Source organism: Protobothrops mucrosquamatus, unplaced genomic scaffold (genome assembly GCF_001527695.2).
Source record: "Protobothrops mucrosquamatus isolate PMUCROS unplaced genomic scaffold, P.Mucros_1.0 scaffold739, whole genome shotgun sequence".
Classification (NCBI taxonomy): Eukaryota; Metazoa; Chordata; class Lepidosauria; order Squamata; family Viperidae; genus Protobothrops; species Protobothrops mucrosquamatus.
In genome coordinates, this window is record NW_015387012.1 from 85,984 (window position 1) to 110,217 (window position 24,234).

Below are 24,234 nucleotides of genomic sequence, written 5' to 3' on the forward strand. Positions count from 1 at the left end.
AACATTTAATTTTTATAGTTCCATATTCCACATAGTAATTTTCCTTGATTTTCTCTTCTTCCAATAATATTCTCTTTTATCAACCTTAAATTAAAACATTTCTTGGTAATTTTTTTGAAAAATAACAATTCAATGTCTATGAATATCTTCTACTTCATTATTAAGCTTCTTTTCTAATTAATCATCTAGATCCTGTTTTTAGAGTTCTCATTTAAATTTATTTTCCCCACAATATTCAAAAGAAAGCATTTTTTACTTGTTAAATTTTTTTTAGAGTTAATTACACTTTTGTATTGAAATCTTTTTGCTCATATGAACCATCCAAACACTTACATTTTTCATAAGGACAAAAATAATATACTATCTAAAAAAGCATATCCCTCTTAAACTAAAATACCTTAATAATCAATGTTTCATTTTTGAAAAAACATATTCGAATCTTCAAAATCCATTATATTTGAATATTTAATACATTTTCCTCATATAAATCTTCCCACACATTTTTATATTTCTCATATCATAGGCAAAAAAAAAATACTGTATTGCTTAAGGAGCCTGTCCCTCCTAAGCTAAGATTCATTTGTATTCAAAATTTTATTTCTTTAATCTTATTCAAACAAGTGTTTAATCTTTAAATATTCCATCAAATGAATCCCTTCATCTAATTTCTTAATTCTGGCTTTAGCCCTTTGTTTTTTGGCCAAACAGTTTTCCTAGTCAGTATGTTCCATTGAATCCCAAGATATTCCCATGGTTTTGTAGCTAAGCTAAGTCAATTAAAGTGTTTTTGTGAAGATATTCCTCAGATTTGACATTTATATTGTTCTCCCCCCAAAAAATCAAGAGAGGTGAGATGGCCTTTACAAACGAGAAAGATTTTTCTATGGTAACAGCACTCTATGTGTGCAATTATTCCCTGGAGACGCTCAATAGATGCTCACATGAGTCTCATTTTGGCACCAGGTGAAGAACTTTTCCATGTTCCCATTTTTTTAAGTTGACTTTTAACTCAGATTATTTTAGTTTTTATATGGCTATTGTGCCGCTGTCTAGTTTATATGGTGTTTTCATGTCACACTTGATTTGATTGCATATGTCTTTATTAAAATTGTGATTTTCTTAGTGTGTTTTATTGCCAACCAACCACCCAGAGAATTTCAGCTTTGGGGCAATTGAAATGCCTCCACAAATAAATATATAAATTTTATATCAAACAAAAAAAAAAGTCCAGCCCAGCCTGGGATGTTCGTTTGTGGTAGGAGAAAGAATGGCACAAACTGGGGGTGGAGTCAAAAGAGGACTTAGCTTAGAATCTCTTCATAGCCACAAATGGACTAAATCCAACAGACTCCCCTTGAATTTCATTTACCTTTATTAGCACCAAATAGTGCTAATCATTAGTTGAGTAGATTCCTAAGCGTAGGGACGAGCTATAAATTACTTTAATTGGAACTTCATCATGAGAATCTGGTCTTTCCCACCTGAGAGCTACTCTTTGAACATGAAATTATCCTACTTTTGAGACATTTTGTGAAGACTTAGTTCCCTGGAAAAGGCTTTGATGTCGGGAAAGGTGGAAGGTAAGACAAGAGGACAATTAGCAGCAAGGGACTCAGTGACAGTGGTGATGAGGGCATCACTGGGTGACCTGAAAGAGCAGATTATGCACAGACTGTGATGGAGAAAATCTATGTGGTTGTTATGAGCTTACATGGACCTGATTAGACTAATAAATCAACCAATTAGCCATTTGTCTGAAATGGTATAGGGTTTCCTGCCTGAGCAGGGGGTTGGACTAGATGACCTCCAAGGTCACTTCCAACTTTATTATTATTATTATTAATTAACCATATAAACAATTATAAAAAACATGCAGGAGAGGATCAGGTCTAACTGGTCATACAAAATCTGCCTTGAACATGTATCTGGGCTCCAGATTTCCAGACGGAAGCAGAAGAAGCTGATCATCTGGAAGCAGAAGCAACTGGTTGGTCCCGTTAAGAAGCAAAATGTTGGATTAAAGTGGGCTTTGCTTGGATCCAGCACAAGTGTTCTTCTTATAGAGAACAGGATAATGTGTACATGTGGTCTCGAGAGAAGTTGCTCTCTCTTGCTCCGATAATCAATGCTTTACAGAATAAGTGCTTTTCTCCTGCACTAGACCGATCATTAGCAATGTAGCTGCTGGCTATGATGTTATGTTAGTAAGGATAAATGATGGTATTTTGTTATGTCTTCTGTGACATCTAAGTATTTTGAATCAGAATAGAGTTGGAAGGGACCTTGGAGATCTTCTAGGCCAGTGATGGTGAACCTTTTAGAGACCGAGTGCCCAAAAACTGGCCCCGCCCCTGCTCTACCCCCTGCCCCGCCCCGGCTCCACCCCCCATCCCCCACCCCGCCTGCCCGCAGATTGCCCAGGCAGCCCAGCAGTGCTATGGTGGTCACGCCCTCTGCCCAAGCCCTGCATCATTAACTGCATGATGGGGTGTGAAGGCAGAGTCTTGTCTATGTTGCCTGGCTGCCATGTCCTTGGCTGTGCTGTTCCATGTGGGCCACGCTCGGGGGTGAGTCTCCTTCAGGGGGGCTGCTGGAGAGGAGGGGGTTGTGGGGGGAGGCGAGGCTGGGGCAACAGCACGTGTGCCCACAGAGAGGGCTCCGAGTGCCGCCTCTGGCACCCGCGCCATAGGTTCACCACCACTGTTCTAGGCCAACCCCCTGCTCAGGCAGGAAATCCTATACCATTTCAGACAACTGGTTGTCAAGTTTTTCTTGAAAACTTCCAGTGTTGGAGCACCCACAAATTCTGAAGGCAAGCTGTTCCACTGATTAATTGTTCTCACTGTCAAGAAATTCCTCCTTAGTTCTAGGTTGCTTCTTTCTTTGGTTAGTTTCCATCCCGTTGATTCTTGTCCTGCCTTCAGGTGCTTTGGAGAATAGGTTGACCCCCTCTTCTTTGTGGCAGCCCCTCAAATATTGGAAGACTGCTATCATGTCATTCCTTCTTTTCATTAAACTAGACATACCCAATTCCAGCAACCGTTTTTCATATGTTTTAACTTTCAGTCCTCTAATCAATTTTGTTGCTCTTCTCTGCACTCTTTCTAGAGTCTCAATGTCTTTTTTATATCATGACAACCAAAACTGGATGTAAAACTATACGTAAGCATGCTCGTACCACGGCATTTGGGGGAGGTGTCAACATAGCATATGTGTAGGAAAACCAGACTATTCCATGGGGCTATCCCAGCCACAAAAGAGGCTGGTTTCTGTAGTGTAAGGTCCCAAATGGGCTTCAGCCAGATTCTGTCCATATACAGATTGCACACTGGGGTTCCACGCCATTATAACAAAATTCACATTAAAAAGTGCTCAATAGCCATCTAACTGCTCTTTGGAAAGGATTGTTCTTAACTCTGCAGAAACAGAGCAACATCGAAATATGTGGAAGTTCTTGTTAAAATAAAACAATCCTGTGATGTTTTCTGAGGAGAAAACAAAATGTCTGAAATTGGGGATTTTGGCAAAAACTGATTGCTGTTTATACTCCACCTGTGCTGCAGGGGGCGATGTACTCCGAGATGGCATAGTCATCTGGAAACACAAACAAAAGAGGAAGAACTGTCAGAGTGCATCATTTAATTTGGTCTATCGACCAAATGCTGCATTAGATTGTTTTCAAGAACTGGTGTCAAAGACCTTATCACTTTGAAGTTCGGGGTAAACTTGGAAGAAGGAGATGGATTTTGAAAAATAATTGAATTAAGTACGCCGATCAAGCCTCTCCCCACTGGGATCCCTTTCTCACCGGTTTCGTAATAATCGTAGGCTTTCACCGGGGCAGGTTTCAGGCCCTGGACCGGAGTCTCAAGCTCGACCTTGAAGGAATAACTCTGGCTTAGACTGCTGACCTGCAGACCAAGAGAAATGATGGGATTATTCAAGAGGCTAGAGAAGTGTCTTCTCTGAAGTATGCAACTACCCACAGAGAAGTAATGGGGACCTTATTCTTGCAAGGGTATTTCCAAGTTCCCTAGTTACCTGAACTTCTAAGACCAAGGACATATTTTGGCCATGTCCATAGAGGACTTCTGAGGATTAGCTGACTCCCTCCCGTCAGAGAGGAACAGAACAATTNAGGTCTCCTAGTCCAGCCCCCTGCTCAAGGAAGAGCTCCTATACCCTTTCAGATAGGTGGCTGTCCAGTCTTTCTTAAAAACCTCCAGTGATGGAGCACCCACAACTTCTAGGCTAGAGGCAAATCGTTCCACTGATTAATTGTTCTAACTGTCAGGAAGTTTCTCCTTAGTTCTAGGTTGCTTCTCTCATTGATTAGTTTCCATCCATTGTTTCTTGTCTTTCCTTCAGCTGCTTTGGAGAATAGCTTGACTCCCTCTTCTTTGGGGCAGCCTCTTAGATATTGGAATACTGCTATCATATCACCCTTAGTTCTTCTTTTCACTAGACAAACATGCCTAATTCCTGCAACTGTTCTTCATACGTTTTAGCCTCCAGTCCCCTAATCATCTTTGTTGCTCTTCTCTGCACCCTTTCAAGAGTCTCAACAACTTTTTTATATCGTGGTGGCCAAAGCTAATTTTATCACATGACATGAGCCCTATCTTCTTGTAGGGAGGAAGAGTTCGCCCACCACAACTCTCGTTTACCAGCTCCAACTTACCTGTTCCAAATACAAAAGGACCTGGGTGGCTGAAATTTCAGCCCGCTGGACGAAATGAAGTTCTTCTAGCTGGTGAAGAAAGGGAAAATCTGGTGTCATAATTCAAACTCTTTGGCTTGGAATGAAGGAAAGGAAGGGATGGCATTATCTATGTAGAAGGGGAAGGGGCTTTCTCTCAAAATGGAAAACTTGAGATCATCCCTGGAGATGAATTGCAGGAAGATTCAGAACCAGTAAAGTAGACGTTGGCATTATCCCCCACCTCAAATACATTTTTCTCAGGGAAAATAAAATGTCAACACTCTTAAGACCCTTACAGGAATATTAATTCAGAAAATAAACTATAATAAAGTGCCAGGGAGAACCCTTAAAAGAAAGGGCTTCACTTCTTTAACTTAAGAAAGCTTCGTATTCATCCCAATTACCTCACCATTCTGACCTCATTAACTCACACGTGCTACAGCCTGATCAACTAAATGCTATCTTGATTAAATACCTATTGTAATTTGCAAAATTCTACATAGAGGGCTTGCGTCCCTTCTTCTTTTGGTATTTCAATCAATCAGAATACAGCTGGAAGGGACCCTGGAGATCTTCTAGTCCAACCCCTAGCAAAAGCAGGAGACACTATATCATTTCAGATAAGTGACTGTCCAGTCTTTTCTTAAAAACCTTCAGTGATGAAGCATCCACAATGTCTGAAGCACAATGGTGCTTCATCACTGGAGGTTTTTTTAAATGGAGACTGGACAGTCGCGTGTCTGAAATGGTATAGGATCTCCTGCTTGAGCAGGGGCTGGACTGGAAGACCTCCAAGGTCTCTTCCAGCTCTATTCTGATTCCGATTGAACATTAAAGGGTAATTCTTAACTTCTTAAGGCCCAGCTTTGCTGCCAAGAACAAAAATTCTTTGGAGGGGAGAAAAAAGTCTTTACCAACTTTACAGTTGATTTCACCGGGATATATCCGGATAGCATCTTAATCTGGACAATTGCCATGTTGGAAACCTTGCGTTGGCCAGTGTAACTGGGAAACCAAGAAAAGAAAGAAGCCACGTCACATTTGTTTAAAGCACAGCTTAAGGGCGAAACGCTGCATGCAGGTCCATAAAAGCTTGGGTGTGCCCCCCAGGGCTTCCATCCACTCCATCCTGGAGTGCAGAACACTGGCTTTTCAGAAGATGGAGGAGCTGAGTTGCGGCCCTCGAACCCTTAGAAGTTGCCCATCCCTGGAGGAGAAGCACTGGCTAAATAGCAAGGAGAAGTTCCCTTTGCCCCCATGCATATGCTCACGTGCTCAGGGTTGACCCGTTTACCTGACGTTGATAGCAATGTCAAAGGTCTGGTGGGCTTTAGGTCCAGTGCAATTTTGAGGAATTGTCTGCACCAGCAACTTGAATGGCGCCTCCTCCTGGGGTGGATGGATGTTATACCTCAAGCTGGTCTAAAAAGGAAGCAGAACACTTGTCTCTCTCTCCAAATGAGCAGTTGTAAGCGAGATGCGTGGTTAAGATTTGAATGCAGAAGGGCCCACAGAGTAGGAGAATCCGTCACTTCACAAAGGCAGGGAATACAGTCCAGGAACTATTCAACCTACCGCAAGGCCCTTCGGAATTTGTCTGAAGTTATGCCTCTAAATTTAGTCTCCCACCCCACCAGGTTCTTTACCCTCAAGGACTTCAGGTGACACAGTTTGTGACCACAAATGTGGTGCTCACAAAAGACTTGGAGATTAGCAAACATAGAGCTCCATTCTCCAGGGAGGATTGTGGGGAACTTGAAAGCTATCAAAGAACATTTCTATCTCCTTCCAATCCAAAATTTTTTGTACTGATACTTTATTTCAGTGATGGTGAACCTTTTAGAGACCGAGTGCCCAAACCGCAACCCCAAACCCACTTATTTATCCAAAGCGCCAGGGCTGTATCAGCATTGTGGTGCCCTCAGGGGAGGGGCAAGGAGGTGTCTCTGAGTGCCGCCTCTGGCACGCAAAAACCGGGGGCGCAAAAATGGGCCACCGTCCTGCAAGACGCAAAAATGGCCTCCGCCACGCCGCAGGCTGCAGATACAAGGCGCTGCACCACGCAAGAATGGGGCAGGGCTAGTGAGCATCATGCAGGCACTAGCCCCACCCCATTTGCAGTGCGTTGGTGCTCGTGGTCCTATGCACACATGCACGCATATAAAATGCTTCCCCCTCCCTTTTCTTCCTGTCCACCAATTGATAATGGTTGGTGACCTCTGCTCTACCACCTGTACCCGAGCTTGCTAGTTGGCCGCTTCGCCTCCTTTGTGCTGGGCAGGGCTCCTGCTCCGGGCGGCGGTGGCAGCCTGATGGACCTGCTGCTGGTGGCGGTGGCGCATGTGCCAAGAGAGAGGGTTCTGAGTGCCGCCTCTGGCCTGCGTGCCATAGGTTCGCCACCACTGCCTTATTCACATATGTTCGCCACCATTGCCAACAGGTGTTCTTATGCTTCTGTGGCAACTGGAGATGGCGATGATGTCACAACATAGGCAATACACGTAATATGGCATGGGCCACAAGTCAGCCCGAAATTTCTGTCGCTTAAGCAAGACAGTTGTTCGGTGAATGTTATCCCCTTTCACAACCTTTCTTGCTGCAGTTGTTAAGTTATCAATGTGGCTGTTAAGTGAATCTGGCTTCTCCATTGGCCTCGCTTGTCGCAAAAGGGCATCACGTGATCCCGGGACACCACAACTGTCCTAAATACGAGCCAGTTGCCAAGCAGCTGAATTTTGATCACACGACCACAGGGGATGCTGTGATGATCGTCAGCGTGAAAAACGGCCACAGGTACATTTTTCAGTGCTGTTGTAACTTCAAATGGTCACTAAATGAATGAACAAAGGCGAAGATATTCCTCCCGGGGTAACGTTGCAGGATCCAATCTGGGTCAGTTCCTGGAACCAGAGGCTTTGTCTTCCAAACTATCGGACTCTTTCTAGCAGAGTATGTGCTCTTCACGGTGTGGTATTTATAGTGCCTGTTGTGTGTGGCTTTTTAAGATGTTGATTGGGGTGTGTTGATGGCTGGCTTTTAAGTCGTTAGCAGTCGTTAGCTTGTTTACTCAATCACTGTGATTGAAGCCTGGGAAAGCCTCACACTGCAATGATAGCCTCACTCTGCACTGAACAAGGAAACACATTCAATTTTGCAGCAACTAAGATTGTTGGACGAGCAGGCACAAAAACAGCCAGGGGAGTGATTGAAGCCTGGGAAATGGACCCCTTGTCAGTTAACAGGAATGCTGATTTACCACCAGGCCACCAAGTACTTAGAAGGTGACGGCTGGGCAGCATAAGCAAACAACAGCCAAAGACTTAAAAGCCAGCCATCAACACACCCCAATCAACATCTAAAAAGCCACTTACAACAGGCACTATAAATACCACACACAGAACAGCACACACTCTGCTGGAGAGAAGTTGCCTGAAGATGGGCTCCAGCACGAGTCCGAAAGCTCAGAAGACAAAATCTCTGGTCCCGGCGACCGACCCAGATTGGATCCTGCAAGTAAATAGAATACAATAGACTGACAGAGTTGGAAGGCACCTTGGAGGTCATCTAGTCCAACTCCCTGCTCAGGCAGGAAGCCCTATACCATTTCAGACAAATGTCCAATCTCTTCTTAAAACTTCCAGTATTGGAGCATTCACCGCTTCTGGAGGCAGGTGGTTCCACTGATTAATTGTTCTCACTGTCAGGAAATTCCTCCTTAGTTCTAGGTTGCTTCTCTCCTTGATTAGATTCCATCCGTTGCTTCTTGTCCTGCCTTCAGGTGCTTTGGGGAATAGCTTGACTCCCTCTTCTTTGTGGCAGCCCCTGAGATTCTGGAAGACTGCTATCATGTCACCCTGAGACCTTCTCTTCGTTAAACTAGACATACTCAATTCCAGCAACCGTTTTTTATATACCAATGAATGGTAGTAAATCAAGGACTATCTGTATACCATTTCAATCTGCTCAAGCCATCTTTATTGGCAATGGAAAGCAATTTCCTTCTTCAGTGGCTGACTCAGGACACTCACCTGCATAAAGATGCAACCGGTCACCTCAGCTGTGTAGTCCCCTGGCACCTGGGGCAGATCCTGGCACTGGAGCAGCAGAGAGTTGGTGCTGTCGACATGGAAATTGGTCAGGGCAACATCTCCAGAACTCAAGGTCACTCTGGCGTCAACTCCATCCTTGGAATAAGTAATTGTCTTGTACTGGCTGAGGGCCTGGAGAGCCACCACCGTATCCTGCAAGAGAAAGCAAAGCTAGGACATCTCTCTTGGATGGCGCACCTCAGCTGGAATCTTGGGAGTTAAGACTCGGCACATCTGGAGGGCCTATCGGGAAAAAACATCAGGTCCACCAAGTTGGTGCAGGGAGTATGGCAGCAACTTCCACTATCCTCTGAGAATATGTGGGGAGGGAATGTACCTGTGTCGAAGAGAATCCTCCATTGGGATTCTGTTGGTTGGCCAACCATTTGACAATGGCAGTTGCTGTCGTTAATTCTTCCTGGAACGGGGATGGTTCTTTGGCCACGTAAGAAAGGAGAACGTAGGCGGTCAACTCTACCTCAGCAGAGGGAGCAAGGGGTTGGTAATATGGAAGATCGGGGGTCTTCTTCTGCTTCTCAGGTCTCTCCCAGTGGATGGAGCCATCCTCTTCAGAAAGAGAATGAAGGGTTTTAGCATTGGGTTGCCCCATTGAGGCAGTCCTATTGGTCAAGTACCTTTGGCATCTCAAGGACATGTGGTTCTATTTAACAGAATAACAGAGTTGGAAAGAACCTTGGAGGTCTTCTAGTCCATCCCCCTGCTCAAGCAGAAGCTCCTATACTATTCCAGACAAACGGCTGTCCAATCTCTTCTTAGAAGTCTCCAGTGATGGAGCACCCACAAGCCGTTCCACTGGCTTATTGTTCTTGGCTCTCAGGAAATTTCTCTTTAGATCTAGGTTGCTTCTCTCCTTGATTAGATTCCAACCATCGCTTCTTCTCTTGTGTTACCCTGTCTGAAGCTTGGCACACCATTCATTGAGTAACTCTCCAAATTTTCCATTATTTGTTAGCCCAGCATGTAGAGCAGGCCAGGAAATCAACTCCTCAGGAAGGCTAAAACTATCTGCATTGAGATTGGCTGCAATAACATAATCTGATGATGCTACTACAGTGTTTTCCCCAAAATAAGAGCCAGACAGAAAATAAGTCCTAGCATGATTTTACAGGATGCTCATAATATAAGCCCTACCCAAAAATAAACCCTCGTTAAGATCGTCAGCCAGACAGACGCATTTAGCATGTCCATTGCAACATATGACGGGCGTATTGAATGATAAAAGAATAACATTAATATATAATTAAATAGAAATAAATAAATATTATTGGAATTAATACTTAAAATAAGACCTCACCTGAAAATAAGCACTAATGCATCTTTGGGAGCAAAAATTAATATAAGACCCAGTCTTATTTTGGGGGAAATATGGTCATGAAATGTCAGCAAGAAAACCACCAAGCTCAGAGAGCACTGAGGACGCCCATAATTGCACCGGATCTTCTCCCCCTCTTATATCCAGTGAATAGGGCAGCATTTGCTCAAACTGCTTCAAAATGTTGTCTCGTGGTTCTGGACTTAAAAAAAAAATTCAGTTCCTTTTACCTTAATAATGATTCTATGTCCATCAAGATTATCTTTCTTATTCTCTGCATTACCTACCCCTTTCCCCAAATCTTAGATCTTCTTAATAAAGGATCAGAGGGTCTTGCTATAATAATAATAATAAATAAATAAAGTTGGAAGGGACCTTGGAGGTCATCTAGTCCAACCCCCTGCTCAGGCAGGAAACCCTATACCATTTCAGGCAAATGGCTGCCAGACTCTTCTTAAAAACTTCCAGTGTTGGAGCATTCACCACTTCTGGAGGCAGGGTGTTCCATTGGTTAATTGTTCTGTCAGGACGTTTCTCCTTAGTTCTAGGTTCCATCCATTGCTTCTTGTCCTGCCTTCAGGCGCTTTGGAGAATAGCTTGACTTGGTGACCATGCCAAGTGTTACTAGAATACATTTAGTGAAAAGCAGATTTGAACGAATGGTTGTAAGTCCAGGACTACTTGTATGTGAAATGGCTGGCTATATAAATTTAATAATAAGTGGACAATCACTTAGATATGAGCCAGCCGTGTGCTGCAGCTGCCAAAAAAGCCAACAGAGGGCTAGGCTGCATGAACAGAGGGAGAGATCAGCTTGCTGCATGATTTCATTATGTATATCAAAGGTTATTCCAAGGATAAAAGTGAATGCATTTCTTTAGTCCAGGATATTATACCACCGACAATCACCTAAATATGAGCCAGGCGTGTGCTGCAGCTGCCAAAAAGGCCAACACAGTGCTAGGCTGCATTAACAGAGGGATAGAATCAAGATCACGTGATGTGTTAATATCACTTTACAATGCCTTGGTAAAGCCACACTTGGAATACTGCATCCAGTTTTGGTCACCACGATGTAAAAAAGATGTTGAAACTCTAGAAAGAGTACAAAGAACAGCAACAAAGATGATTAGGGGACTGGAGGCTAAAACATATAAGGAACGGTTGCTGGAATTGGGTATGTCTAGTTTAACGAAGAGAAGGATGAGGGGGGGACATGATAGCCGTGTTCCAATATCTCAGGGGCTGCCATAAAGAAGAGGGAGTCAAGCTATTTTCCAAAGCGCCTGAAGGCAGGACAAGAAGCAACGGATGGAAAATAATCAAGGAGAGAAGCAACCTAGAACTAAGGAGAAACTTCCTGACTGTTAAGAACAATTGATCAGTGGAACCACCTGCCTCCAGAAGCGGTGAATGCTCGAACACTGGAAGTTTTTAAGAAGAGATTGGACAGCCATTTGTCTGAAATGGTATAGGGTTTCCTGCCTGAGCAGGGGGTTGGACTAGACGACCTCCAAGGTCCCTTCCAACATTATTATTATCATTATCATCATCAATAATCATCATCATCATCATCATCATCGCACAGATGTTCAGACTGGATTTGGCATTTTTGTCTACCTATCGAGTCTTTCCCAAGGACCTGGGATAAGCAGATGTGGATGTTTGATATTATTACAGATATCGTCGCAGGATGGAAGCAGTTCCTAGTAAGGCCGCCTTTTGCAATTGATTAATGGTGAATTTGTCAAGCCAATGCTGTTCAAGTGGTGCTCCAGTTGTTTTGGGATTGCACCCAAGGCACCTATTACTATTACTATTACTTATGTATTATTAGTATTATATTATTATTATTATTAATAATAATAATAATAACAACAACAACAATGATAATAATAATAATAATAAAGTAGCAGAGCATCACAAGAAGCCAAAGTCCACAAACATCCGACACAGAACGCAAGAGGGCTGACGAAGTTCCGTTGCTCGCCAAGCATCCTGCACAATGGTCTGAGCATCACCCGCCCACCTTGCCTCAAGCACACGCTTCTCACCTTCCTTCACAGCTAGTTTTTGAAGGGACTCCAACATTGCTTGCCTCCTCTCCTCATTCCCGGCCAAAGTAAAGGTGTACGCCATCAGAGCCCGGGAGTAAATATGGATCTCTTCTGCTTGAGATGCCGTCTCCAGGAAATGCAAGGCGTTTCGTACCAAAAGGTGCTGCCGAGGGTGAGAAACGTAAGGCGGGAAATTGTAGCCATTGACAAAAACTTGATGGGGTTCACAAAGTCTGGTTCGATTTGGATCCAGGCCTTTCTCACTCCCTGCCCATAATTCCGCAGGGGACAAGTTCAGCAGGAACATCTCACATTCTGCCTGGGGGTATAGCTAAATGCCAGTGTCTATGTTGATTCTCAGTCATCCAGGTCAGAGGCCCCCGACCTGTGGGCCGCAGCCCACTACCATGCTGCAGCCTATTGGCCATCGGGCTGCGTGAGTGGCTGACCAAATGGGCGTGTATGGGCATGTATGCATGCACACACATAGCCCCACTCATGCGCGCATCATCACAAGTGTTGCATTGCTGGCTGAGGAATTCTGGGAGTTGAAATCCCCAGATCTTAAAGTGGCCAGGTTTAGAGACCCCCTTGTTTATTTTATTGTTCAGTTATCTTACTTCTGTTCACACTCTTTTCAAGTCTTCCTTTTTATCCTTGGAAGCTGCCTAGAGTAGACCTCCAGCGAGACACATGGGAAATAAATTTAACAAGTAATTTTCTTGGTCACAAGATAGTAATGGTTTGCCCCGAAATAATTCAGAGAGTGTTTACTTACTGTGCGAGGCAGAGGCATTTCCAGCAAAGCTATGGTGATATAGGCCGAAAGAGAAATCTCATCATCAACCCCACCCTGGAAGAAGGGAGACAGGCAGATATCAGCCCTTTTGCCATCTTTCTAGCCCTCTTTTCAAAATCAGTATCCCATCACACTCACACAAAAGCAGGATGTGGATTTTTTCCCCCCTGGCCTATGCATAATCTGGATGCTTCCATCCAAGGGCAGATATGTCAAGATTTCCAACCTCCATCAACACTGAGCCATGGTGGCACTGTGGTTAGCATGCAGTATTACAGGCTGACTCTGCCCACTGCAGTTCGATGCTGACCGGCTCAAGGTTGACTCAGCCTTCCATCCTTCCGAGGTTGGTAAATGAGGACCCAGATTGTTGGGGGAAATAGGCTGACTCTGTAGATCACTGTGAGAAGACTGTAAAACGCTATGAAGTGGTATATAAATCTAAGTGCTATGCTATTACTACTCATTCCATGTCTCCTTTGCCCTGTGGGAAGTCAGCCCTCCAGAGAAGGAAATATTAAAAGGGCAGAAAAATGTATTTCCTCAAAGGATCTTAAAGAGGCAGAAAAGCATGCCCAGTTTTTTTAATAGCCCCAAGTCTCCCTCTCCCAAGCAGAAACCAGCTCTGTAGAAATGCAGATGTAAATAATCCAGGAAGGTTGGAGGCCCCCAGCTAGGAGCTTAGGAAGACAAAGACACCTAAAATCTACATACCCCACCCAAACTCTAAGACAAGACATAATAGGATTAACCCACAGATGCCAAAGGGCACACCCAAACTCAGGTCAGAATACATCACACAGGAAATACAAAGCCTCAAACAGGAACAGGAGACAACTCCAAACAAAAGGCTCCAGAGGGTATAAAAACCCACTCCCTACATGTGCTCTCTCTCTTTTCTTCCAGAGCCATCTTCCTGTCTGGCTCTCCTCTTCAATAAACTGCAACCTTCTTTCTAAAGCAGTCGCCATGTTGTTTATTCCCGGCTTGGACTGAACCATGATGAAGACTTTTCCTTCAACAGCCCTTTGCTGAAGCCTCATCTTATTTTAGGCAGTATAACTCTCCATTTCTGCCTTCTGGTACGGCTCCTACCACTTCCCCAATTGGTCATAATCAAAACCTTGATGCTTAAAGAAGAGGCAACGTGGCTAAGTGACTTAAGACCATTTGCTAAGCCACAAGGGGGCGGCAAAGGGGGTACAGAAATTGCACCCCCTTTGCTTCCAACCTAGTGGTCATTGGGAATTTTTCAGCCCACATATGATGGCCCTAAACTAAAGGATAGTCTCGGAGTAAGAGAGGACTAACTCGCTCATTGCATTAAAAAAAATAGAAAAGAAAATCCTGCTCTATGGAAATATTGTATTTTGCACAATCATACCAGTAGGGGTCAAGGGTCTCCAAACTCAGCAACTTTAAGACTTGTGGACTTCAACTCTCAGAATTGCCTAGTCATCATGGCTGGTTGGGAAATTTTGGGCGTTGAAGTCCACAAGTCTTAAAGATGCCAAGTTTGGAGACCCCTGCTGTAGATCATTAGACTATGCAAAATTTATCCCCAGTGTGAGAGCATTATCATTTCCAGCCCTTGATTGGCAACCCCAATCTTGTCAACAGGTCTCCCAGCAAATTGCCATCCTATTTTTTAATTGTTTTTCCAATCAAAAGGTATATATTTATCAGCACGATAGAAAAGTGAACAGAATGGAAATGAATTAAGGAGGGAGGGAGGGAGGGAGGGAGGAAGGAAGGGAGAAAGAAAAAAAGGGAGGAAGGGTGGTATCACCATGAGTTGGGTGGTTTTATAAGTTTTCTTAATAAATAAAATTAAAAATATAATAAAACAATATAATAACAACAATCTATATAAATAAAAATGTAAATGTTCATTTGTTCAAAATCTTAAATCTCCGAAAGTTCTTCACCGATTGCTTTGAAATTTTGACACAATGTTGCATTCGAATACGCACGTGTTTATATGTACCTATATTATATAGATATCACACCTGTGACAGGTAAAAACATGTTTTTTTAAAAAAACAGTGCCATCTGTTGGACGTAAAAGCAACACACGCTTTTACCAGACTGAGCCACAGCAACGCATGGCTGGGTACAGCTAGTAATAAATAGAATAAGATATAATAAAATAATAAAATAATGTAATATAAATAAAATAATCATAAAATATCAGACCTGTCAATTACAAGTACAAGAAACAGATGGAAACCAGGTCTTCCATCCCAATTGTGAATCACAGTTCACAGCTTATTGCACAACTCTTAGCACATAAATTTGAACACTGATTTCACTATATGCACGGTTTGATGCACTGCAATCTCTAGAATTCTTCCATAATGACTTCCTATCTTTTCTACAATAAATGCACTTGTTAAAAGTTCCCAGAAGATTGTTTATCCGTTGAATTGCTTTCTGGTCTGAAAGAAGCTTGACGCTGACCTCATCTCCCCCAAAACCATACTCAAAACTATCATCCAACAAATATTCCCCCCTCCGTACCTTTAGTGCGTTGTTCAGCAGAGACCCTCTTTGTAGGAAGGAACCATCTTCCAACTGCCTGAGTGCCAGTGAAGTCTGAGCATCAGTGATATAATTTTGTTGCACGGGGATGTAGGGCACCGCCTGAGTGAAACTCTTCAGCGCAAAAGCTGTCAACCTACAAGATAGCCCAGAATGTAAGAGAGCTTTCATTTTTCTTTGCATCAACTCTTCTAGTGTGAAACCTTCTTCACAAGGGGGCCTTCTTGGTCCACAAAGAATTGTTTCCTTCACACAGAATAAGGAAAACTATTCCCTGGAGGACCATCTTGGAAGATCTGACCGCTTACTGAACAAACTAAATTTCTGATACAGATCTTTTTCAGGAGCCTTAGAAATGGCCTCTCTTGCCTTGGAATAACACCACCACCACCACCACCACCACCACCACCACCACCACCAACAACAACAACAACAACAACAACAACAACAACAACAACAACAATAATAATAATAATAATAATAATAATAATAATAATAATAATAATAATAATAATAATAAAGTTGGAAGGGACCTTGGAGGTCATCGAGTCCAACCCCCTGCTCAGGCAGGAACCCTACACCATTTCAGACAAATAGCTGTCCAGTCTCTTCATAAAAACTTCCAGTGTTGAAGCATTCACCACTTCTGGAGGCAGGTTGTTCCACTGGTTAATTGTTCTAACTGTCAGGAAGTTTCTCCTTAGTTCCAGGTTGCTTCTCTCCTTGATTAGTTTCCATCCGTTGCTTCTCGTCCTGCCTTCAGGCCCCATGGAGTATAGCTTGACTCCCTCTTCTTTGTGGCAACCCCTGAGATATTGGAACACTGCTATCATGTCACCTCTCATCCTTCTCTTCATTAGACTAGACATACCCAATTCCAGCAACTGTTCCTTAAATGTTTTAGCCTCTTGTCCCCTAATCATCTTTATTGCTCTTCTCTACTCTTTCTAGAGTCTCAACAACTTTTTTATATTGTGGTGACCAAAACTGGATGCAGTATTCCAGGTGTTGCCTTACCAAAGCGTTATAAAGTGGTATTAATAGTTCACGTGATCTTGATTCTATCCCTCTACTAATGCAGCCTAGCACTGTGTTGGCTTTTTTGGCAACTGCAGCACACTGCTGGCTAATATTTAAGTGACTGTCCACTCCGAGATCCCCCTCACAGTTGCTGCCATTGAGCAAGGGACCCCCTATACTATACCTATGCATTTGGTTTTTCTTGCCTAAATGTAGAACCTTACTTTTTTCACCATTAAATTAAATTTTGTTAGATAGCGCCCAGTGTTCAAGTCTGGCCAGGTCCTTCTGTATCCTAAGCCTGTCTTCTGAAGTGTTGGCTATTCCTGCCAGCTTGGTGTCATCTGCAAATTTGATGAGTTCCCCATCTATCCCCTCATCAATATCATTGATGAAGATGTTGAAGAGCACTGGGCCCAGAACAGAGCCCTGGGGCACTCCACTACACACTTCCCTCCTTGTAGATGCAGTTCCTTTGAGGGATATAATATAAAGGGATGAAATCAATGATCCTTCAATCCTTGGGGGGGGGGGTTCCTTGACACTGGTACCCTGACTTGACACACTCTAAAACAATTATAATCAAGGTTTTTTAAACAATGCATATCCTGGTTCCCACCTGAAAATCCTTCTCAGTCACACACATAAGGGTGATACGGCTTCAACCTATTTTGAAAAGTCCCCTCCTTACAAATGTTAAAAGGGTATTTGAGCAATAAGCAGGTACCCACCCCTGCATTGTTGACTACCAGAATCCCATTTCCATTGAGTGTAACATGCTCAGAGGTCAGGCTTATGGACTGTAAGGTTTCCCAGATCTTCTGAGTATACATCTTACATTGTAAAAAGTTTTTTGTGTATGCCTTGGCAGAGAGGGATAGGACACTCCCTCCCCCCAGCCCCACTCCCACATAGAGCTGCCAGCATTTCCCCCATTCACATAGTTATTGCACCTCTTATTTAGAATGTTTCATTTCCTCTAAAAAAAAATTAAAAGCTCCTTGAGCTGCATTCAGCTCCTGGCAACTTCACTTAGGTGTCTCATGTAACTATCTTGGCAACAATATAGGCACTCTTCACTTAGAGATGACTGGTTCAGCGACCTTTTGAAGTTACTATGGTGCGGAACAAGACTTATGATCTCAAAGCTGTGGTCATCACAACATTCCTGTGGTCATGTGATGGCCAAGTGCAATCTTTGTTGCTGGCTTCTAACAAGCAAAGTCAATGGGGAAGCCGGTGGGAAATCGCAAATCACAATCAGGTGATGTTGTACTTAAGGACAGTGTTTGATTTGCTTAATGACCGCAACCACTCAACCAAGTCAACAAGGTCATGTGATTTTTTCCCCCTTAATGACCACACTACTGGGTGATGGAGTTGCTGGTCCCAAATTACATTTACTGAGGATTACCTTCATGGAGGCTATCTGGCCATTACCTTGTTCCACAATGCTTTTTCGAACTTCCTACTTTAGCTCTCAGCCTTCTGATTTTCTTATTCCAAGTGCTACCAAGTGCTTTTAGCTTTTGTGGTTAGTGAGAAGGGGAGAGGAACAGCCACGCTGAGCATTATTTTTTCATACAACAAAGAAATCTCACCAGGTATTTCCTTCCTCTGAGCTCATTTCTCCAAAGGTGCTGTAGGAACCATCAGAATGCTTGTAGTTCAGTTGCCTTTGATAGCCTGAAGCAGAAGATGAACATGAGTGGTGGGGCAAAAAGGCATGCGCAAAACCCCTTTCAAATCCAATTCGACGAGCGTCTTCAACTTTCTAAGCCAATTTGATATCAAACCAGGATTAAACCAGACAGGGCTGGTTGATGGACAGAAATTCCCACAAACTACAACTTAAGCATTAGCTGTTGTGCTTGCCGTTGTGCTTCTTTTCCCAATAAATAGCACTTCCCTATGAGTGTACCAATTTCAGAATAACTGTTGGACGCACTCCTTTCCAACTTGATCCATTTCTGCTTATATTTCTAATTTCTTCTCTGGCATTTGTCAGCTGCTATAGGATGACCCAAGGGGAAGGTATTTGGTTGAAGCGTTCCAATGTGACTCAGCCAATGAAACCTGACCTAATTTACAACATCCTTAATCAATAAGTATCTATTGAAATTCTCAGTCATCCAGGTCATAGTTGTCCCAAAAATGCTTTTTCAGGAGGCAACTGGACTTTCTTGTTTTTCTTTGAAGACGTTTCGCTTCTCATCCAAGAAGCTTCTTCAGGTCTGACTGGATGGTAGGGAATGGAAGGATTTCAAAAACAGCAAAGTCCACATTTTGGACAGAAAGGACCGCTGGTTTGAAAGAGGGGTCAAAGAGGCCATCTATGCCAAACTGAACAGCCCTCTCTCAACAGAGGGGGAGGGATACAACATCGTCTATCTCCAGTCGACAACTTAGTCCTTTCAACAGTTCCAAGAAGGTTCCACACCCATTTGCACTAATCAGGTGACCCTGAGGACACAGATAAACCTCCAGGTGGCTTCAACAACTCTCTAAAAGAATGCAAATAACCAGCTGTCTGCAAGGAGTATAAATCCTTCTACTCCCCACCATCTAGTCAGAGCTGAAAAAGCTTCTTGGATGAGAAGTGAAATGTCTTCAAAGAAAAACAAGAAAGTCCACTTGCCTTGTGAAAAAGCATCTTTGGGATCCTTAATCAATAAAAGTAAAAGTCTGACTCTAGTCTAGAGGATGGTGCTGGCCTCCGTTTTCTAGCCAAGGAAGCCAGCATTGTCTGAAGACACTTCCATGCTCATGTGGCTAGCATGACTATATGCTGAGGCGCGCTGAACACTGTTGCCTTCCCGGTGAAGTACCATATTTTCCGGCGTATAAGACGACTTTCTAAACCCTGAAAATCTTCTCAAAAGTCAAGGGTCGTCTTATACGCCCAGTCGTCTTATACGCCGGAATATACAGTAGTTCTTTTTTTTGGGGGGGGGAAATCTATGCAATCACTAAAAGTCAACACCGGCTTAATCTATATCCAATAACGTCACAAAATAGTTTTAGGCGGCAGTCTTACAAATGTGCATGAGCAAAATGAGTTTCGCGGTTCGGTCAAAACGTTTTCGCAGTTGCCTTCTTAGACTTTAATGACAATAATCCCGGAAGTGTGACTCCCTCCGCGAAAGAGAAGCCCGGCCAGGAACCAATATAACCCCGGGAAACATCTGGCCCCTACTGCAGCTGCGCACCTTTGGCCTCACGTTTGCTCTTTTAAGCATTCCTTCTCCGTCACTGTCAGCATTGCACGTTTAAGGCTGCCTCGGTTCTCGGTCGGGTGTGGAGTGGAGGCTGGGCTGCCGTATCCCAAAGGCGGAGGGGAGGGATCAGCGAACGCATGTATCGCTGGCAGGATGACTTTCTAAACCCTGAAAATCTTCTCAAAAGTCGGGGGTCCTCTTATACGCCCAGTCGTCTTATACGCCGGAATATACGGTACTATCTATTTATCTATTCACATTTGTATGCTTCAAACTGCTATGTCAGCAGGATAAGATAATCTTTATTATGATTTTTTTTACTGTGGGCACACTGGAACACATTAAAAATGAAATTCTGTTGCCTGCTCTCAGAAGTGTACACATACATAGCATACATATAAACATGCTATATATTCATACATATGTATACACCTACACCCTTACATATAAATACCTATAAATATTAATCACTGTCCATCTTGAATATACAGTGGAAAGAAGCTTGAGAGTTCACAATGCCACATGGAACAAAACTGTGACTGAATCTGGATGTTCTGCTTCAGATATCATGAAGCCCCCTTCCAGAAGGTAACAAGGAAAACAGGTCATGAAGAGAATGTGTAGTGTCCCAGACAATCCTGCGGACCATGCTCAAGCAACGCTTATATGCTATGTCCTGGATGGAAGGGAGGGAACTGCCAATCATCTTTTCTGCCATCCTCACCACTCTCTGCACCGCCTTCCTGTCTGAAGCAATAATGCTTCCAAACCAGACAGTAATGCAATATGACAGGATGTTCTCGATCGACCCTCTGTAGAAAGTGGTAAGGACAGGATAAGGAAGATGTGCTTTTCTCATGCGATGCAGAAAATGCCCGCTTCACCGGTGCCTCACTGTTGTGCGACCAGGCCAGCCTACTCGTTAGCTGCACACCCAGAAATCTGATGCTATTAACTATCTCCACGGTGAATCATTAATACACAGAGGAGTGTGGCTGTGCCTGCCTTTTCTGACATCTGGGGCAAGAACAGGAGCTCATCCCATCACCTGTTACTTGGGTTTTGAACTACCAGCCTTCTGGTTGACAAGCTTAACTACAAGCTTAACTACTAGGCCACTGCACCCCTTCCTTAATCAATACCAGTGGCCAATCTGTGGATCAAGCCTTTGGAAATTCCCAACCTCAGTAAGAAAACAAGGAGGGGAGAATTCATGTGGGACTGACCTGGGATGCTTCTCACCTGCCAGTAAGTATCCGATGGCCTTGGATTTGATCTCCTCAGTCAGTTGTCCAGTCTTATTGAGGTAGTTCAGGATGTAGATATTGGGGGCAAAGAGGGCCATGTTCTGCTCCCCACAGCCATAGGGCATCTTGAGAAGCTGATGAAGGTTCTGTATCGCTCCCCCGAGGATGTCTCCTGCAGTAGGGAAAGAGGTAGGTGGAAAATAGGGGTAATTAGAAGATTTTGGAATGGGTGTGTTGCAGGTTGGGAACCTCAAGTCCAGAACCTCTGAAGAAGAGACAGATGACTCTGGAAAAAAATGACAGTGTAAAACTGTAGAAGAATGGACATTTAGAAGGATGCCTGTGTGTGTTTCTGGCCATTCCCAGGGCAGATATAGTTTGAATCAGGAGTATCCAACCTGTGGGCTGCGACCCACTACCAGGCCGTGGCCTAATCACCATTGGACCATGTGAGTAGCTGGCCGATGCACAGGCAGTGCCACATTAGGGTGTTCATGGCCCCACTTGCACGAGCGTCATCGGGGTGTTTGCGAGCCCACTCGCGCGAGTGTCGAGGATGGTTGTGGCCCCACTCGTGCAAACCTCGTGGACGTTGGTGGCCCCACTCATGCAAGCATCATCACGGGTGCTTGCGGCCCCACTAGAGCATTACCGCGAATGCTGCAGGTGCTCACGCACCCCCAACACGAAATCACCCCCCCTTTCCCTCTCCCCCCCGCCAACCTGAAAAGGTTGGGGAAACTGTGGTTTAAATGATGTTGTTGACGTGGTTTGTGGAGAGTTGGCAAAAGACGTCTAAGCCTGACCTTGTGAGAGCTTGTGTTGCTCATCTCTAAATGACCCAAACTGAGAATTCCAGGTAGAATGGTTTTAATCTAGTTCAGCAATCTCTCCAACAATGGCCAAAGAAGCAGAGTGTGATAACCCCTGACATTTTAATCAGCAAATTTCACTGTGTAGAATAACAGACTAACAGAGTCAGAGGAGACCTCAGAGGTCTTCTAGTCCAACCCCCTGCTCAAGCAGGAGACCCTATACCAGTGGTGGCGAACCTATGGCATGTGTGCCAGAGGCGGCACTCAGAGCCCTCTCTGTGGGCATGCGCGCCATGCCCCGGAGATGGCAACCATCCCTCTTCAACCAGCCACCTGCTAACTCATTGAGGTCCCACGTGACTGGATGCATCCCAGCACGGCTGGTTTCCCTCCCCCCATCCCATCCCTCCTGGCCTCGCATGCTCTCCTTTTCCCGGGCACAATCCACTGCATTGCTTCCTCAGCTGTTGGCCAGCCGTCCAGCTCAGAAGCAGCTTCTCTGAACTGCTAGTGGCAGGCTGTGGAGCTGCTGACAGACACTGTTGGCCCCCATACACTCGCTGGGCTCTGTGTGTGGGGGCTGATGGTGTCAGGCAGCAGCCACCCTGGCCCCTGCCTCGCCTTGCCCTGCGACAATGGCATCCCCGCCCTGCCTCGCCTTACCTCGCCTCACCCCAGAGGACGAGCCTCCTGCCTAACGCCCCACCTGCCAGAGACCCTCTGGATCTCCCCCAACCCTGCCCGACCCCCACAAGTGTCCCTCCCCACGATCAACATTGAGGTGACCACGCCCACCTTGGCCACACCCATCCAATCTGCCATGACCACCACAGCCACGCCCACCTAGTGGGCCATGCCCACCTGGCACCCGGCGATAAATAAGTGGGTTTTGGGTTGCAGTTTGGGCACTTGGTCTCTAAAAGGTTCGCCATCACTGCCCTATACCATTTCAGACAAGTGGCTGTCCAGTCCCTTCTTAAATATCTCTGGTGATGCAGCACCCACAACCTCTGGAGGCAAAACCATGCCACTGGTAAAACTACAAAGAAAAAGCTTTGATTTCAGGAGAATTTCTTCGCACTGTCAGCGGCCAGCAGCCAGAGGAACAGGCTGCCACATGAAGTAGCAAGTTCTCCTTCACTGGGGAAGATCTTCAAACAGAGGCTGTCAGAAATGCTGAACTAAAGTGGCACTAAATCACGGTTGCCAAACTCACCACGTCATGTGACGTGTTGCGACGTATCACGACTTTTTTTGCACTGCTGGAGCTGGTCTGGGTGTGGTGCAACCAGCCCACGGGCTGGCAGTTTGACACCCCTGCACTAAATGATCTGTAAGATCCTTTTTGATTTAATAAGGCAGGTGATACTGAGGAGAAGAGGCAAAAGAGGTAGAAGCATAACTTCTGCAACACAAAAAGTAGATTAGAGCAGGGGTGTCAAACTCAATTTCATTGAGGGCCGCATCAGCATTGCAGTTGCCCTTGGGGGGGCCAGATGGGTGTGGCCAGGGTGGGTGCAGCCTACTGGGTGGGCGTGAATGGAGTGGGTGTGGCCTACTGGGTTGGCATGGCCAGCTCTACATTGTTCACGTCAAGGGTGCTGTGGGGGCCTGGGCAGGAGTGGGACAGATCTGAGGGTCTCTGGCAGAAGGGGGTGGGACCGGGGCATGTGCCAAGGCACGGTCCATTTCTTCATTCCTCACAAAGAGTGACACCTCCCCAGACTGCACCCAGGGGGTGGGGCTGACACGGCAGGGGCTGCTTCCTCACTGTTTCCAGATGGCCTTGTGGAGCTAAGACTGAATGCATTTCAGCATAGATGGCCACCACAAAATTGTACATTGGCTCCCAGCTGGCTTGGGCCAGGGCCAGGGCCAGGGCCAAGGCAGCGGGGGCCGTTCCCTCACTGTTTCCAGGATGCCTTCGCGGGCCACATGAAACCACTTCATGGGCCGCATCCAGCCCCCAGGTCTTGTTTTTGACATGTCTGGATTAGAGGAAAAAGAAGAGAAGGAAGGGGGAGAGCTAGGAAGAGGGTTCCTATACTTACCAAGTACACAAAAGGTTGCCCTGGCAGAGCCTTCCACAACATTTTCTGGCACCCTCAAAGAAAGAGGTTCTGACTGTACATCTCCTGGAAGAAAACAGAACTTAGATGGTTTCGGCTGCCTTACAGGGTTTCTATCTTCTCTGGGATATCCAGAACAAAAAGAGATACAATATAGGAAACCCTGTTCTGCAATGACACCATTGCACAAGCCCCTCCTTTACTTTTCTGCATTGTGATGCCATTATGGAGCGGAGCATGTGTTGTGACATCATCGCCATCTTCAGTTGCCATAGAAGGACAACCGGACATTGACTGCCAGCAAAAAAAAAAACAAGCCAGCCAGCTCCGCTGACATGTTTTCTG

At 44.8% G+C, this 24,234-nt stretch overlaps 1 protein-coding gene across 1 annotated transcript in view; it reads right to left on the reverse strand.

The window, feature by feature from the left end:
- Positions 1-3,541: 3,541 nt before the first annotated feature.
- The window catches only part of LOC107289646 (alpha-2-macroglobulin-like), an 89,538-nt gene continuing 68,845 nt past the window's right edge, over positions 3,542-24,234 (reverse strand). Inside the window, exons 23-35 of the mRNA XM_029284586.1 lie at positions 23,872-23,955; positions 21,001-21,177; positions 18,142-18,226; positions 15,500-15,656; positions 12,959-13,033; positions 12,178-12,343; positions 9,128-9,357; positions 8,731-8,943; positions 5,997-6,124; positions 5,617-5,707; positions 4,682-4,750; positions 3,809-3,911; positions 3,542-3,594 (exon numbers count right to left, since the gene is read on the reverse strand). Coding sequence (XP_029140419.1) covers positions 3,542-3,594; positions 3,809-3,911; positions 4,682-4,750; positions 5,617-5,707; positions 5,997-6,124; positions 8,731-8,943; positions 9,128-9,357; positions 12,178-12,343; positions 12,959-13,033; positions 15,500-15,656; positions 18,142-18,226; positions 21,001-21,177; positions 23,872-23,955 — 1,631 coding nt within the window. The remainder of the gene's footprint in view (positions 3,595-3,808; positions 3,912-4,681; positions 4,751-5,616; positions 5,708-5,996; positions 6,125-8,730; positions 8,944-9,127; positions 9,358-12,177; positions 12,344-12,958; positions 13,034-15,499; positions 15,657-18,141; positions 18,227-21,000; positions 21,178-23,871; positions 23,956-24,234) is intronic.